General features: G+C 54.2%; 10 protein-coding genes across 10 annotated transcripts; 5 read left to right on the top strand and 5 right to left on the bottom strand.

The window, feature by feature from the left end:
- Positions 1-70: 70 nt before the first annotated feature.
- CCM_04087 (Armadillo-type fold domain containing protein) lies at positions 71-2,164 on the top strand (the record flags this gene model as incomplete). The annotated part of the gene is made up of 1 exon (XM_006669235.1): positions 71-2,164. The coding sequence occupies one exon, from the start codon at positions 71-73 to the stop codon at positions 2,162-2,164; it is 2,094 nt and encodes a 697-aa protein (XP_006669298.1).
- A 240-nt stretch (positions 2,165-2,404) lies between these two features.
- CCM_04086 (DNA mismatch repair protein Mlh1, putative) lies at positions 2,405-4,657 on the bottom strand (the record flags this gene model as incomplete). The annotated part of the gene is made up of 2 exons (XM_006669234.1): positions 2,405-4,507; positions 4,565-4,657. The coding sequence occupies 2 exons, from the start codon at positions 4,655-4,657 to the stop codon at positions 2,405-2,407; spliced, it is 2,196 nt and encodes a 731-aa protein (XP_006669297.1).
- Positions 4,658-5,094: 437 nt separating this feature from the next.
- CCM_04085 (C6 transcription factor, putative) lies at positions 5,095-6,882 on the bottom strand (the record flags this gene model as incomplete). Its single annotated transcript, XM_006669233.1, has 1 exon — positions 5,095-6,882. The coding sequence occupies one exon, from the start codon at positions 6,880-6,882 to the stop codon at positions 5,095-5,097; it is 1,788 nt and encodes a 595-aa protein (XP_006669296.1).
- Positions 6,883-9,513: 2,631 nt separating this feature from the next.
- CCM_04084 (uncharacterized protein) lies at positions 9,514-9,809 on the top strand (the record flags this gene model as incomplete). Its single annotated transcript, XM_006669232.1, has 2 exons — positions 9,514-9,654; positions 9,747-9,809. 2 exons carry the CDS (start codon positions 9,514-9,516, stop codon positions 9,807-9,809), a joined length of 204 nt encoding a protein of 67 aa, XP_006669295.1.
- Positions 9,810-9,834: 25 nt separating this feature from the next.
- On the bottom strand, positions 9,835-10,623 carry CCM_04083 (uncharacterized protein; the record flags this gene model as incomplete). Its single annotated transcript, XM_006669231.1, has 4 exons — positions 9,835-9,895; positions 9,990-10,174; positions 10,494-10,499; positions 10,549-10,623. 4 exons carry the CDS (start codon positions 10,621-10,623, stop codon positions 9,835-9,837), a joined length of 327 nt encoding a protein of 108 aa, XP_006669294.1.
- A 24-nt stretch (positions 10,624-10,647) lies between these two features.
- CCM_04082 (uncharacterized protein) lies at positions 10,648-10,821 on the top strand (the record flags this gene model as incomplete). Its single annotated transcript, XM_006669230.1, has 1 exon — positions 10,648-10,821. The coding sequence occupies one exon, from the start codon at positions 10,648-10,650 to the stop codon at positions 10,819-10,821; it is 174 nt and encodes a 57-aa protein (XP_006669293.1).
- A 362-nt stretch (positions 10,822-11,183) lies between these two features.
- On the top strand, positions 11,184-11,526 carry CCM_04081 (uncharacterized protein; the record flags this gene model as incomplete). Its single annotated transcript, XM_006669229.1, has 2 exons — positions 11,184-11,384; positions 11,437-11,526. 2 exons carry the CDS (start codon positions 11,184-11,186, stop codon positions 11,524-11,526), a joined length of 291 nt encoding a protein of 96 aa, XP_006669292.1.
- A 92-nt stretch (positions 11,527-11,618) lies between these two features.
- Positions 11,619-12,335, bottom strand: CCM_04080 (uncharacterized protein; the record flags this gene model as incomplete). The annotated part of the gene is made up of 4 exons (XM_006669228.1): positions 11,619-11,756; positions 11,868-11,890; positions 11,946-12,120; positions 12,240-12,335. The coding sequence occupies 4 exons, from the start codon at positions 12,333-12,335 to the stop codon at positions 11,619-11,621; spliced, it is 432 nt and encodes a 143-aa protein (XP_006669291.1).
- Positions 12,336-12,523: 188 nt separating this feature from the next.
- Positions 12,524-12,688, top strand: CCM_04079 (uncharacterized protein; the record flags this gene model as incomplete). The annotated part of the gene is made up of 1 exon (XM_006669227.1): positions 12,524-12,688. The coding sequence occupies one exon, from the start codon at positions 12,524-12,526 to the stop codon at positions 12,686-12,688; it is 165 nt and encodes a 54-aa protein (XP_006669290.1).
- A 122-nt stretch (positions 12,689-12,810) lies between these two features.
- On the bottom strand, positions 12,811-13,518 carry CCM_04078 (uncharacterized protein; the record flags this gene model as incomplete). The annotated part of the gene is made up of 2 exons (XM_006669226.1): positions 12,811-12,996; positions 13,498-13,518. The coding sequence occupies 2 exons, from the start codon at positions 13,516-13,518 to the stop codon at positions 12,811-12,813; spliced, it is 207 nt and encodes a 68-aa protein (XP_006669289.1).
- Between the last annotated feature and the right edge of the window lie 1,679 nt (positions 13,519-15,197).

Genomic DNA, 15,197 nt, shown 5'->3' with positions numbered 1-15,197 from the left:
ATCCCTCTTTCGCAACCCCTGGAGCGCTTCTAGAAACGAGTTGGAAATACAAGATTGACCCTTCCCCACCATGGCCAAATCTAGACGCAACCGCGCCGCTGCGCGCAAAGATCCCATCGCAAAACCCGTCAAGCCGCCTTCGGACCCAGAGCTCGCCGCCCTGCGCGAGTCCAAGATTCTCCCCGTCATCAAGGACCTCAAGAGCACCGACACCAAGAAGCGCACCGCCGCCGCGTCTGCCATCTCCAACATTATCCACGACACCAAGTGCCGCAAGCTGCTGCTTCGCGAGCAAATCGTCCACACCGTCCTCAACGAGACCATCACCGACACAGCTCTCGAGAGCCGCGCTGCAGGATGGGGCATCCTGCAGGTGCTTGCCCAAGAAGAAGAAGCAGATTTCTGCATTCACCTTTTCCGATTAGATGTCCTGACGGCCATTGAGTTTGCTTCAAACAAGGTGAGTTGCTTTCACGGCTGGTGGTCTCTCTTACACACACGCACGTCCTTGAATACTAACTGGGACCTGCAGTTCATACAGAGAATCACCGCCACCGAACCAGCCTTTTCTAAACTCCCCAAAGCCGAACAACACACAATCATCAGCATTATCGCTTCTCTCTTGTCCCTCCTAACAGCCTTGGCCGAGGCCGGTGACGACATGCTCGAGGCTATCGCATCCAACACTACGCTTACACAGCTTCTCGTCGTCCTCATCACAAAACATAACGATATCTCGGGCGAATCCGACGGCGTATCCACACTCCGATCCGACGCCCTAGCCTGCCTCATGTTGCTGTGCGAGGACAACGACAAGTTGGCACAAGCTATAAGCGTTTCCGGCACCAGCACCTTTGAGACGCTCCTGTCGCTCAAGGACAGACTCGATGGGGAGGGCGTCTTGGCCTGCGCCGTCTTACACAACCTTTTTGCCTCGTTGGAGGCGTTAAAAGATGCATCCGTGCCCACCAAAGTCGACCAGTCCATTTTAATACCCACTCTTACCAAAGTTCTCGCTTCGTATTCTGCTGATGAGCCGCCGCCGACCGGCGAGAGCTGGTCCGACCCGGCCCAGTACCAGCAGCTTGCCCTCGAGACCATTGCCTCTATTGGCACCAGCCTGACTGCTGCCATGGGTGGCCCTGCGGAAGCTTCCCACCCTGCTGGCAAGAACAAACCACCTGCTCCCCAAGAAGAAGCCGTGGACGATGACCTAGATATGAACGAGGCGGATGATGATGTAAACTCAGAGAGCGGGGGCGAGGGAATGCACGAGGAGGAAGATGAGGACGAGATGACCCTTGAAGAAATGCAAGCCGACATGGATATGGTCCTTGGCGGCGATGACGACGAAAACATTGATGATCATCCCGTTCTGCAAGCGCTGCTAGAAAAAGCGCTACCCGAGCTCATCCGCATTGCCGCGTCCCAACCCTCAAATGAACTTGCCATGGCCATGCAGGGCCATGCCCTCTCCGCCCTCAACAATATTGCGTGGTCCCTCTCCGTCGTGGATTTTTCCGAGCCCCAGAATGCCAGCGTCCTCGCCGCTTGGTCACCAACCGCAAAGTCCATCTGGAAACAAGTCATCTCGCCCATCCTAGCCTCCGACACGGCCGATCTCGGCCTCGCCACGCAGGTCACCGGTCTTTCTTGGGCCATTGCCCGTGCCTTGCGCAGCAAGACCCCTCTGCAGCCCGGCGAGCAGCGCAAGTTCATCACCCTCTACCAGGCCACCAGGGGCGGCAGCGCCGCCAGGCAAGACGCGCCGGACCAGGACCCCTTCCAGAGTCTCGGCGTCAAGTGCATCGGCGTCGTGGGCCAGCTCGCGCTGGAGCCGTGCCCCGCGGACATGAACCGCGAGCTCGGCACGTTTCTCGTCACCGTCGTCTCGGCGCTGCCGCAGACCCCGGCCGCCGAAGCCGTCGAGGCGCTCAACCAGCTCTTTGACATTTACGGCGAAGAAGCTTACGCATACGACGCCGACGTGTTTTGGGCCGACAACTTTGTCAAGCATCTGGAGGAGGCCATCCCCAAGGTGCGGGTCATGGTGAAGTCGGTGGAGAAGAAGACCCAAGCGGAGTTGAGACTGCGGGCTGATGAGGTCCTCATGAACCTGACAAGGTTCATCTCCTACAAGGTTAAGCACAAGCCTAAGAATTGAAACGCATGTCATGAAAAAGAAGAAGAAGCAATAGAAGGATAAAAGCATATAGGTTCACATATTGGCTGTTATTTGAATATAGCTCCGATTGCAAATATGGATTGACCCATTCCCAAGCAACACATTTCTCTATTATTATTGTAAAACATGATTGCGCATTCCCAACAGATTAATGAGCGCCATATAGAACCCGCCATATAGAACCCAGCAGGAGCAAACAGCTCTCCATACAATAGCCCATCAGCAACGCTCAAAGACTCGATACAGGCCCTTCAGGCTCGCCACCTCGAGCACGCCGCCGTCCATCAGAGAGCGCGTCGCTACGAGCCTCGACTTGAAGGCCGGGAAAAATAGGTGCTCCACGGCCCACCGCACGTGCTGCCTCCTCTTGCGCAGCTCCGGGTGCAGCTCCTCCCTGCCTTCGTCCTCCCCGTCCCCGTCCCCGCCGGTTGGCATGGGCGCCGGCGGGAGCTGTTCGGGCACGTAAAACGTGGCCAGCTCGCGCAGAAACGACTCAAAGCATGCGCGCTCGCTCGTCCAGTCGACGTGCGGGCCGAGGCGCAGCAGGAAGCGCGGGAGTTTGCCGAGCGGGGGCGTGTAGCCCTTGACAAGGAGGGGAAGCGCGACGAGCTCGGCGGCCGGCGAGATCTCGAGCGAAAAGTACTCCTGCAGCATCTGGCGCTTGTCGATGAGCGTGTCCCGGACGCGCGCGACGACGGCGGCCGTGTCGAACTCGTCGTCGGCGGCGCCGAGCAGCGCCTTTTCCTCGGTGGCCGCGAGCGTCAGCAGCTCCTCCAGGTCGAGCGGCGGGCTGAAGCGGAGCGCGCCCATGTTGCCAAAGTCGGTCAGGCCGAGCTGGTAGAGGTACTCGAAGCACGTGTGGCCGTAGTCGACGAGGAACAGCTTGACGCCGCCCTGGACGGCCGCCAGGCGCCGCTGCTCGTCGACGATGCCGACAAAGGTGTGCGTGCTGAACATGTCCGTCAGCTCGTGGTGGGCGCCGTCTCGCACCTCGGCTCGCAGCTGTCGGATGCTGCTCAGCGCGCACGCCGAGAACTGGCGGTCGACGGTTTCGTACTCGACGGGTTCGGGGACCGCCAGGGGCTCCTCTGCCCGGCCGCCGCCGCTGCTGCCCGCGTCGCCGGATTCTGTGCGCGCAAACATGCTGGTGATTTTGCGCTCGAATGTGTCGGTGCGCACCAAGTCGTTGGAGTTTCGTCGCACGCGTTTGCCGCTGGCCAGTACTGTCTCGACTGGTCCCTCGCCGTCTTTCGCGGGATGGTCAGCAGGCCGTGCACCCGGAATGAGCGTTTGGGTCTTAAATGTGCGGCTTGTATCAACGGCCCTGAGAGCGTCTGTAATCTCGTTGCATATATCCTGGATAATCTCATCCTCGTTGAGGAAATGCACTTCTTTCTTGGTGGGATGCACATTCACGTCGACTCTTGCCGGTTCAATATCAAGGCTCAGGTATACAAAGGGGTGCCCGCCCTTTGGCAAAAAAGCCGAGTATACCTGCTCAATCGCCTTTTTTATATTGGTCGACTCGACGGAGCGGTGGTTGATGAAAAGCACTAGAGTTGTCTTCTTGATATGGTAATTGGCATTAGTCACCAGTGCGCTCGCCTTGTAACCCCAGCGCGCATCCGAAGCAAGGACGTCAACTAGCTCGTTTGCAACGCCTCCGCCGTATATCTGACGCACTCTATCAACCGCAGATGCGGCTGCTGGGATCGATAGACTTGCTGACGATTCGCCAGCCTTCTTGCATGTGAATCCGACCCCGGCGGAGTGGATGGCATATCGCCCGACCATGTCTATGATTTTGTTGAATTCATCCGCATACGACCGAAAGGCTCTGCGTCTCGTCGGTAGACTGAAGAACAAATCTTCGACGGCAATTTGGGTCCCGGGACGACCGGCGACGCCTTTGGGTTCTGCTGGTTGCCCTGGCTTGCTAGGCGCAAGTTTGCCATCCAGATAATGTGCCCGCCAGGCTAGAGCCGAATCTTTTGTTTTGGTAGTGACTGTCAAATGTGCGATATGACTGATACTTGCAAGGGCTTCGCCACGAAAGCCGTAGGTGGAAATGGCCGTGAGATCCTCAAAGGCGACAATCTTTGACGTAGTGTGGCGCTCGCATAGAATGGCAAGATCGTCTTTCTGAATCCCAGATCCGTTGTCTGTAATCTGTAAAAGTTTCAGTCCACCATCCTTGACAAGGACCTCCAATGCGGTGCTGCCCGCGTCTATGGAGTTCTCCAGGAGCTCCTTGAGCGCGTGGACTGGGGCAACAATGATTTCACCAGCGGCGATTTTGTTCACTACATCAATATCCAGGGCCTTTTTCAACAGTTAGTAATTTTCAGAACCAGCAATCGACCAGACTGGTTTTCTTACGCGAATCCGACGTGGCGGTGCGGGCTCGTCATTGTCCATATCCGCTTTGCGTTTGCTGCCAGCCACAGCATCGACATCCATCATATCAGCCATTTTTTGAACATTGCGAGCTCTTCCGGGCCTCGAATTATCTCATTGTGGCTGAATTTAGCATCTGAGTTGAGCGATTTCGACCAGCAGATTCAGAGACGGCGTGGTAAACGTGCACGTGAAGAAGAAGACGATTGCATCTTGACCCGCACCGCGATTGCCTCGCGACTTCACGTGACGACAGTCTAAACACTGTGAGGCTTGAAGTGCCACTCTCTCACTTGTGATTATGTAGGCACGTGTATTGACAAAGAAGTGAATTTTGAGTATAATACTTTTATAAGAATATTTAATATCTAATTTGGTGCCACGGAAACTGTTCTGGGCTGTTCTTTACTGTATGTGCTAACGAACTTGCGCTAGTCGTAAGCGCGACGTTGGTAGCACATCATCATACATTACTATTCAAAGCATGCGTGCTTCGATGAGAAGAGCCTGCTTCATGTTCCAGTGTTATGGATCAGGCCGCCGATACTAAGCCGCCTTTGCTTGCCATCTCTTTCCGGCGTGCCGCGACCTCGCTCCGCCAACGAGCGAATTGGAGGCAGTGTGTATCGCGGCTCACTTGGACGGGCAGGCGTTGGCGCGCCCAGCTCGCTCCGAGGAATCTGCAGAGAAGATGCCCTGCTGTATTCGCCGCCATGAGGCGAGGGCGAGTAGATGGACTGGTAGGCGCTGGTAGGCGAAGTTCCTTGAGGAGTGGATTGTCTTCCCATTCCAACTTCTCTGCGTAGCGCCAACGGACGCTCACTGAATTGACGGCAAGCGGCATCGATTGGAGGAGGAGCGCCATGCATTGGTGAAGTGCGCGGCATAGCATGGCCGACATTGCGCGCGTGCGGGACACCCGGTTGGTAGTGAGGACGCGCTTGAAGAGTGAGCAGAGCCGCGATGAAGAAGAAAGAACCCTCTTTCAATAGACCCAACCGGATGGGATATGATCGGAGCTGTCCATCGTGACCTCTAAATGTGGCATACGCTTGGTGGTTGAACTCGAGGCGGTTGACAATTTCCGGGGCAAAACTCAACGCACGCGCGGCTTCGTTACCCTTGTCGAAGATGGGCGGCAGATATGTCGGCTCTCTCCTCTTTTGCTCGCTATTCAAAACATTGCAGAGGTCCATCATCGTCTCTGATGTTTCGGGGACTACCATCTCCATGATCCTTCTTCCGACGAATCCGTTGGCACCAATCGCCTCTGCAAAGGAGGACGAGGCTTTGACAACCTCCATACTCGTTCTCATATAGACAATCGGCGCTTCGGCTGCAAGTCGACGTTGCCTGTCTCCCTGAAAAGTGGCGTCGGCAGACACCACTCGGGATAAGTACCGAGCGCCTGGAGTTTCGGGGGATGGGAAAGCAGAGCCCGGGGCCGATCGAGGGGCGCTGCTGGGACCATCATACATGGGGTGGTGCCCCATTGAGGCCGGCCGGATATTTGGCATCTTTCCGGCGCCGCCATCTTGCGCATGGGAGAAACGGGCGGGATCCATACGCGATTCACGGTCGTCCCTCAAGCGAGGTCGTCCCCTCTTCTTGTGCCGTACATCAACGCAAGTGTCTTCCTTGCCATGAGAGACGCATCTCGCGCAAGGCCGTTGTGAATCGCAACGAAGGTGCGCCTTTTTGCATGGAACACACGCCGAAGCGACATGCCCTTTTGTTTTGCGTTGTGATCTAGGAGACAGAGCCCTGACGCTAGACTCGGGCATGGAGCTTCGAGGCTGCGATGCCGAGTGTTGAGGAGGCATTGACGACGCAAGCGAGTCGTATGGCTGTCTTTGCGTGCCGTGCGGATTGTTGACAGACTCGGGTGTGTTGTAAGTCAACAAAGGCGGTAGTCGGTGGTCAGATGGTCGACGAAGATGGGGTCCACGGGGCGTCTCTTGCGGAAAGGTGTTGGATAATGGGAGTAGACCTCTAGGCTCCTCAGCAGCCCTTGCAGATCGCTGTTCAGTTTGCCACCTTGTTTGCGAAGAGTGCGAGGGCATGCTGTGGTGAGGACTTCTACCAGACGAATTCACGTCTTGGGCAGTCCGCGCCGACTCGAACGGTGGAGATCCAGACATAGGCGGAGATGGATATCCTCGGTGCCTAGAGACTGGCTCTACTCTTTGTTTCGGCGGATACAAAGAAAGTTGTCCTTCATGGAATATGCTGCTGGAAATGCCGTGGCGATTGCCTGGGGGGAAAGGCGCACTCTCCACGGGTCTGCTGACAGATAGCATTGAGGGAACTCTGGGTGGGTTTTGCTGGATTCGTAGGTTTCCACGAGATGTTGTTTTTAAAAAAGACGCTCGTGGTGCATGTCGTTGTCACAATCACGCTTCGGGCCTGCTCAGGAACCAACTATGCGATTGTGTGGTCGTATTAATGGAAATTGCGGTTGCACTGCGGCTTGCGGCAGCGTGGAAAGTGCTTGTGTGATGTTCCCTTTTTCCAAAGTTTCTGTACGCGTACACAAGCAGAAACAGCCGAAGGGGAATTTGACTGAAACAGGACAGCTGGGTGGTGGTACTGGCAGTTTCAATATCTTGGTGCAACTCTGTGTTGCGTGGTTTCGGTTGTCCACGTCGCTTCGGCGAGCTGTAGCAGGAACAAGGTTTGTCCTGCAGATGATGATGGTAGTCGGTGGCTTCTGCTTGATCGTCGACACTGTGGCGAAGTAATTTTCCGGATTCGAAACAGCTTCAAGGTTAGGCACAGCCGCCTAGTCGGTTGTCGTGGTGTATGTGTCGGGGACAAGAGTCGCCAGATAAAAACCGAGGCGTATCGGTCATATAGTATCGACACTTGCAAGGAGAAGTCGGGCTCTTGGATAGACTTCGCTCGTCAGATATTTCGAGATGCTTCAAAACACTGACATTCCAGATCCGCCGTCGTCGCCGCGTAGCATAGCACGAGAGTATTCGCCGTCGGTCTTTCTCGATAGGCGAAGGACAACGATCGGCGCCGAAGCCAGCAGAATGTGTCTCAATATAGTCTCGCAAACAAAGGGCCGAACGTGAGACTCTGGAACTAAATAGTAATAAAGTGTGACAGTCAACCGGGCCAATGTCTCTGCGGTCACGCCAAGCTCGTCTGGCGCGCCTCTAGCCCTTCAAGGACAGCAAGTTCCCCCGGTCTGCTTTTGTTATGGTGTTGCTCGCGGTTTCTCTTGGAAGGATTCTGTAGGAAGAACCGGGTTTTGGTCAAGGGATGCGGCCTGGTGAATGTGAGACACAGCCGATGCCACACAGATTCAGAGGCGAAAGTAGTCCAGCTGTGTTCCCTCTGGCGGCCAGGGAGGATCTGTGCCAGGGTATTAGGAAGATACTATTCAGGGGAGCTGGCAAATGGGTGCCAGGAACGTTTCGAAAGTGGGAAAGGAAGACAGCAGCCCAGTGTCGGCAGGATGCAGAAGTGGTGGAAGCAGAAAGGACCGAACCGGCAATTCAAGTTGGAGGAGATTGGAAAATGAATGGAGGAAGAGTAGTTCGGAAAGGCATAGGCCGAGTAAATATAAAAAATAAGCCCCGGTCGGCAAGTGAGGTCGAGAGAAGGTTCCAAAACGGCTGGTGGGTGGAGAGGGACTGCTGTGTATGTATATAGTGGGCGGCGATCTCAAGAACTCTTGGCTCTGGCTTTCCTCCCAGTCCAACAGTGGCAAGACGTCGATTCAGCGGACAAGAACCGAATTGTGACAAGGAGGAGGTGTATTGGGTCCGTCAATGGGTAGCCTGGCGCGGTTGCGGGATGTGCCTTGTCATGCACAAGAAGCTTAATGGAAGGGCAAGGGAAATGGTTGAATAGACGGGCTCGGGCAGTTTCCAATATGTGCTGCACTCCATCATATTATGGAGTATTGTCACGGCATCACCGCAGCACACCTATAATACCGTGGTGGCGTGCGTGCGCCGGGTACGGGGGCTTCAAGGAGAATGGAGTACGGGGGACGGGCAGGGCAGGGCAGGACGACCTTCGGACCACCCCATGTGGGCAGCGGCTCTTGTACTCCGTACTGGTAGTTAGTTATTACTTTGTCCATCCATGAATCACAAGCCGGGCGTCTCGTTATGGGAACTGGCCCTGGCACATTGGCTAGGGCTGGGCTGGTGCACGACTGGCAACTGCCCGACTTGGCAGCTACCTAGACTTCTAACTTCCAAGTTGGTACGGCGGATAGTCTGGTCGTCGTCGGAGAGCCACAAGTCATGAATGACAATGCGGTCATGCCTCTTCCAGAGACTAGTTAACTACTTACGGAGTACGGTAAAGGGACTGGGGAACCTAAAACACCCATGGGTTGGTTAGTGAGTTGGCCTCCGCAATCCGTTCTGGTCGGCGCCTTTGCTCCCTGCTGGCATCCAATGTCTGAGTTATACTTGGACAAGGGCAACAATGGGCACAAAAGGTGACTTTGTGTGTCGGTAATGATACGGGCCTATCATGTCTGAGCATGTCTGGATGCATGTCAATCACGTCTTGCTTGTCTTGCTTTTAGTAAACCCTCGCCGCACGGCACATGGCACCGGTGAGCCCGTCGGGCGGCGCACACGCGTCGCCTTTTTCTCCACGCCACAACGGTCGAGGGAATGAAGAGGGAGGGTCTATTGAGATGGACGGCGCGCACAGCCAGCCCCTCTGCAATCGGGGTGTGCGGGAGGGTACAAGTTACCAGCGCTTCCTGCTCCCAGACGAGCTCTGTCTAACTTATTCGTACTGTGCTCTGACGCCAAGAAGATGCCCATGAGTCGTAACGACGCTCATGCCTCTGCCTGTGGTGTGGTGCAAGGGCGGGATGTCGCCGAGCCTCCCGATTCGTGACCCATTCATCGTTGACCGGCACATCTCAAGCTAACTAGTTGCAAGCTCGCGTTATGTACAACTGGACAAGGTGTCAAGACGCACAGGTCCGGCACAAGGCGAGAACGCGCCGTCTTGTGCCCGAAAAGCCCCCGGTTCCAAGTAGGACGCACATGGCGAGACCTAGCTGGCATTTTCACAATGCAGAATCGAGGGTAGTCCAAAACGTAGCGCCGCAACACACTTGCTTCTTGGCAGTTGGGCACTGTGTTGGCAGATAGTAACTAATACGTAGTTAACTAGTTAGCCTCTGCCCTGGCTGGGCGGCGTGAACCCTAGCAGCACATCCTGTTTGACCCTTCTCGATTAATAACTTCCGAGATTGTCTCCAGCCCCTAGCGCGCGCCATAACGCATTTTTGCCTCGGGGAAGATGGGTCCTTGGGCTCTAGTGGCTCTGCCATCGAACCAGGACGAGTCGAGCATGTGGCATTTTGGGGGCTCGTACGTAACAGCGACCGCCTCCGTTAGCCAACAAGGGCGCCGCTAACATGATAAGCTTGCCCATATGGATTGCAATGCACCGGCACGCCCAGCCAGGTTGCCCTTGGCTTGCGACCCTTGCCAGTCTCAGGTAGGGCTCTGTTATGCTGAGAGGGCACTCGTCGGTTTTGCGCTTGTTTGTCTTTTGCCGGCGAGTCAGGCGAAGCAGGACCAGGAGCCGAGCCTCAAGATACTGTCACCGAGGGAGGGCCGCTGTCGCTGACGAGGTTTTGGGTTCGAGGACAACATCAGATGCTTGCGGCAGCAGGTAGTTAGTTAGTTGGGGCCGGCCCGTATTAGCTGTCGCAACCAAGGTCTACAGGGATCCCCATTCGAAAACTACATATGATGGTTCGGTGCGTACTCCGTAGCCAAAACTAGCAGTTCCCCGCTAGTAGTTAGTTACGCTGGGACTGTCGTGGCAGCCAGTAATATCTAATAAGCTGTTCAGCAGCGATAACCTCCCATTTGACAACTACGACTGGCAGTGAAGCCTCTCGGGAGCCCCATACCCCGATCTACGCACGGGGTCCTTTGCAATTCAAGGATACTGGGCTAGTTACAGACGATCTGCTGCAATGAAACACTAGACGATGGGGTCGCAGAGGCTGCGATGGAGCCTCCCAAGTTGCAGTGTAACATTGTAACATTGGACAGTAGTTCGTCATGATCTGTCAGTTCACTCACGATCCGGAAAAGGATGGACGGGATGACCATCTCTCAGCAGTTGAAATGAGAAAATCAGTCCATAAATCTGCTGAGGCTGTAGATCCTCCATTTCCTAGCCTCAGGCCCGCCATCAAAGCGCAGCGTCCTTGGGACCGTGACACGCCCGCATGACAACCCCCGGCGGCGAGATAGATTAGAGAACCGACAAGGAATGCGACTGGTAGTAATAAACGGCCTCGATCAGCCCAGTGGTGGGTTGCGCTAGCACCCTTTTTAGTGTCCCTCGGTCCAGCAGCAGTCAGTTGGTTCCTCTTTCTTGCCTAGATGAGACGAGCGATGGATGGATTTTGACACTATTGGAAAGAGACTATTCTGTAACTACTCCGTAACCTACAGCCTACGGATGGATACGCAAGCGATCATGCCTCGTGGCTCGGATGCAGGGCTGGAGCTAACAAGCAACACAAGATGCCGGTGGCGGTCAAGCTGGCTCCGTGGAGATGCGGAATCAAACCACATGGCATCTTGACACCATGTACTTTTCCGGAGCAATCCACTCTCGAGTCTCGGTTCATCACTGGTCAGCCTTTTGCCAAGTCATCCTTTGCGTGAAGAGAGAAACTATTGTTACACCTTGCCTGCAGACCTTGTTCCAGCAACACAGGCACCTCCACCGAATTAACTTCCTCTACCCAGGCTTTCTCGGCCTTTCTACCGTACTGAAACTCATCTTGGTCATTTAACGGCCGGCGGGTTGTTGGCCGCACGTCTAACTAGTGATGCTAGCTAGGTATGAGAAATGAGGCTGCGTTGGCCATCAAGGCCAGCCACTTCCTAGCGCCATGTGGCTATTTCCCCGGCTCCATTTCAGGCTAAATTTAATAATAATGATACGTCAAGCAGACACTTTGCGTCGCTCGATTGTGATTGTGATTAGCTATGTTTCTAACGCTAATTGCTGTGTTGTACTACAGACAGTCGATGTAGTGTCTTTGCAGATAGATGCCTTTTTCCGTCGCCTCTCCATCCAGGTGAAATAGCCGTAGGAAATTTAGCCATGAGCCAAGATTTGTGTGTATCTGAATGGCACCCACCGGTACCCCCATCTAACAACCCAGTACATATTACAATGCCAGCTTGGCATGGTTCAGCGCCCAGTCAGCCGCGTTGTTTGGTTACTAGTCAGTCGTCAAAAAGGCCAATAATGCGTTACGGACACAGGTATCAACAACCTGGTACCCTGGCTGGTGATGTGGGTGTGGCCATGCACCTTCCAACTACATGATTAGACTGACTATCGGTCCCAAACCAAATGCATGCTTGTGCGAAAACAATGTTCCGAACGCCAGCTCGATTACTTGGCGTTGCGCTAGAGATGAGGTGCTGGTACATAGACGTCATTTGCAGATCACACTGAATGGGAGATGGGAGGGAGTTGAAGGTTCCTCGGCCGCTCAGGATCAACTGTCCCTGATTCCGTTTCCGCAAACCTCGCCAAGTTGACCGGGCTAATAAACGAGAAGCGACGAGGGTTGAGACGAGCCACGGCGTGTTACTGATGAGCAGAAGCAAGCCATAATACGCCATACGAACCTTTGTGGATTGAGGTCCGAGGTCTCGACGCCAACGAGCCTCCGGCCTTGGCCCGGCTGTCGCTGCTTACGACTCGCCAAGCTGCCAATCATGATACAAGGAGCCCTCGAGGTACACACCTGGTTGCCAGACCCAGACCGGTTTACACCCCTTCCGGGGGCCCCATCGGTCAACTAGTTGATGCTTCTCTCGGTGTTATTGACCTCCCCCCGGTCTGCTATTTGCGGCGCCCCCACGCAGTGATTTTGATGCACTCGTGCCACATTTCCACCGGTTCGCCATGGCTTGCCGTCTTGGGACCAATGGCGACAGGTCTCGGGTTGGGGTTTCACCAGCTCGGAACCAAACGTCTTGTCCCCCCAAGACGCTGGGCTCGATCTATCGACTGCTGGCCAACGGCTCTCCATCGGAAGCCTCTCGGCACACGTACAAACTGACTCGATAGATTCAAGGGAGATGCAAAAAAGCTAGTTCGTAGCGTCCGAGGGCAGGCCGTCCACTCGGCGCTTTCATTTCCCGCCAACTCTGCGAAATTGGGAAGTCAAAACGGCCCCCATGCTGACACGTCTAACTACCTAGGACTCGGCGTCCATTGAACAACTGCATAATGCGCCGACTGCCAAGGCCAGGAGCTGTTTTCCTCTTGCCATTGTCCAATATCGGCGCGCCGTGGTACTGCCGAGTTCCAAGTTTAGCATTGCGCTCTGCGGAGTACCAGTTTGCCGGTAATTTTTGCATCCTGGCCGATGGATGCTATAGTGGCAGCGGGCGACACTGGGCAATACTGAGTACGGAGTATGAATTATTCGTAATAAGGCTGGGCGGCTGTGACAGGGGTCAAGAACAGAAGATGAAGGAGGCGGGTGGTTGACTGGCCCAGCCCGCTTCTCGGGGAGGTTACATTTGTTTGATGCACAGCTAAAGTTAGTGTCCTGCAAGTGCCACGTTCAAGTCGACAGACAGTAATCTGTATCCGTAGTTAGTCCGTAACTAGTTACGTTGTGATTGATGAGTACGAATTAGGTGCTGCGAAGGAACTAGTTACCGCGCCAGCAAAGTCAGTCGTTGATTGTATTGTATTGTATTGTATTTCTATTTTACGTCGTACCATCCCTGAAAAGGGCAAATGACGCCTGCGGGGACCTTGTAAAACTAAACTATCTACCCAAACTTTTAAATTTTTCAAATAATTCTGTCAGTCGTTGATTCTACTTGGCGGCCAAGTAACCAGACGATCTCAGTAATGATTCATACATACTGCCAATGCCAATACATTATTACAATGTTGGCTGGACCGATGTAACATCGGCAAAGCGAGTCTTGTGCATTGCTGCTTTTGATGATGCACGGCGCTGGACAAGGCGTACTCGACTGCTGTGTCCCGCATAGGCCACTGTGATAGTGACCGGGCGAGGCGAGATGCAAGGAAGCGCGCTGCTTTTTCTATTTCTCCTTTCGGGTATGCAGGCTTCCTCGACGTGTCCGCCGATCCCTTGTTTCACAACTGAAGATGACGGGTAGCCTGCGTCGTACCATCAGGTGGCATCCCAGTCGGCGCGACGCATTGACAGGCTGCACTCTGGCGATGAGGTGTTTATTTCTTTTTTATTTCTTCCTTTTTTCCCCCAAAAATTCTCATTGTCTGACCATTCATCAAAGTCGGGTGGGTGTTACTGTTGTACGCCAGACGTCGATTTTCTCGTCAAGAGTTCATCAGCTGGCAGCACTAGTTAATAGTTGGCTGAGTCTAACTAGTGTTGGGCGCATTGTGACTGTAATTGGTTGGTGAAACTGTTACAACTAGTTACGGATACAGGTCGCTACGATGGCAAAACAGAAAACGGGCAGAGTTTCTTACGAATACTGAGTTGATGACTGGTATTGCCAGGGGGAACAGCCCAAGCATGACGGCCAAGTATGGATAGCATCATTCAAGCTCTGCTCAGTCGGACAAGAGCCAAGTGGCATTTCGATAGCTCGTTTCTTGAGTCAGCATCTTGTCAACTTGTCTTGGTTGTTGTTTCTTCCAACTCGGAATGAAATCAGGTACATACATAGTTAACTAGATACAACCACCCCGGTAACTACCACACGCTCTGGCATGATTTAATGGCGGGGTCAGCGGGCCAAAACTGCCTGCCAAGAAAAAGCTAGTTACCTTTTGCACCGTTGTCTTCACATCCTGCAGATTTCACGACCCAACAACCCCCCCCCCCCCTTCTAGTGAATACTGTGACTTCGTTTCCATGCTTGACCGTTTCATGCAAGGATTTGCTAGTTGCCCCCAGGAAGATTTGTGTGACTTGGGATAAAGCCAATCTCAGTCAGTCTTGGGCCCTCTTCACTTTTCCTGCAGCGGCATTGACATGCATGGGGAAATTGCTAAAAAGCGGGCTTTTACCGTGGACAGACTGTCTAGACGGACAGACCCTTGGGCTTTGCCGACGCCTTCTTCGTCCTTTTTTTTTTTCCTTTTTTTCTTCCCTCGGCCTGGGGGCGCAAAAGCATCAGCCATCGTACGAGAATGAGGACCACACACACACCCACCCCGGGCGGCCTTGTCTTGTCTGCTGGCTGCCCAACCGTTGTCATGCAAAATGTCAACCATGATAAGGACAGGCACCTCTTTCCAAGGTTTTGGCCTAGTCAATCTATTCCCGCGACGCAAAATTTCCGACGTCGACGTCAGCAACTCGGTCCTCTAATCCGAGAAGCCTAGCAAACCGCTCGACACTCGACACTCGTACGTGCCCTCATAGTTACGTGATGTCGCTTTGGGCATCGATATTTGAGTTTCACATAGAGACTTCACTTGGGTGCATATGTATCACTCGGTACTGAATGGGCTCAATCACCGTCGCTGACAGCAAGCAGCGAATGGCTCGCTTCGCAACATTCTTCCTGTTTGGTATGCCCTCGCTTCGTGCAACAAGGGTGAGAGTCACCTACCCAGC

Source organism: Cordyceps militaris (assembly GCF_000225605.1).
Source record: "Cordyceps militaris CM01 unplaced genomic scaffold CCM_S00003, whole genome shotgun sequence".
NCBI lineage: Eukaryota > Fungi > Ascomycota > Sordariomycetes > Hypocreales > Cordycipitaceae > Cordyceps > Cordyceps militaris.
This window is presented reverse-complemented; position numbering and strand designations above follow the sequence as displayed.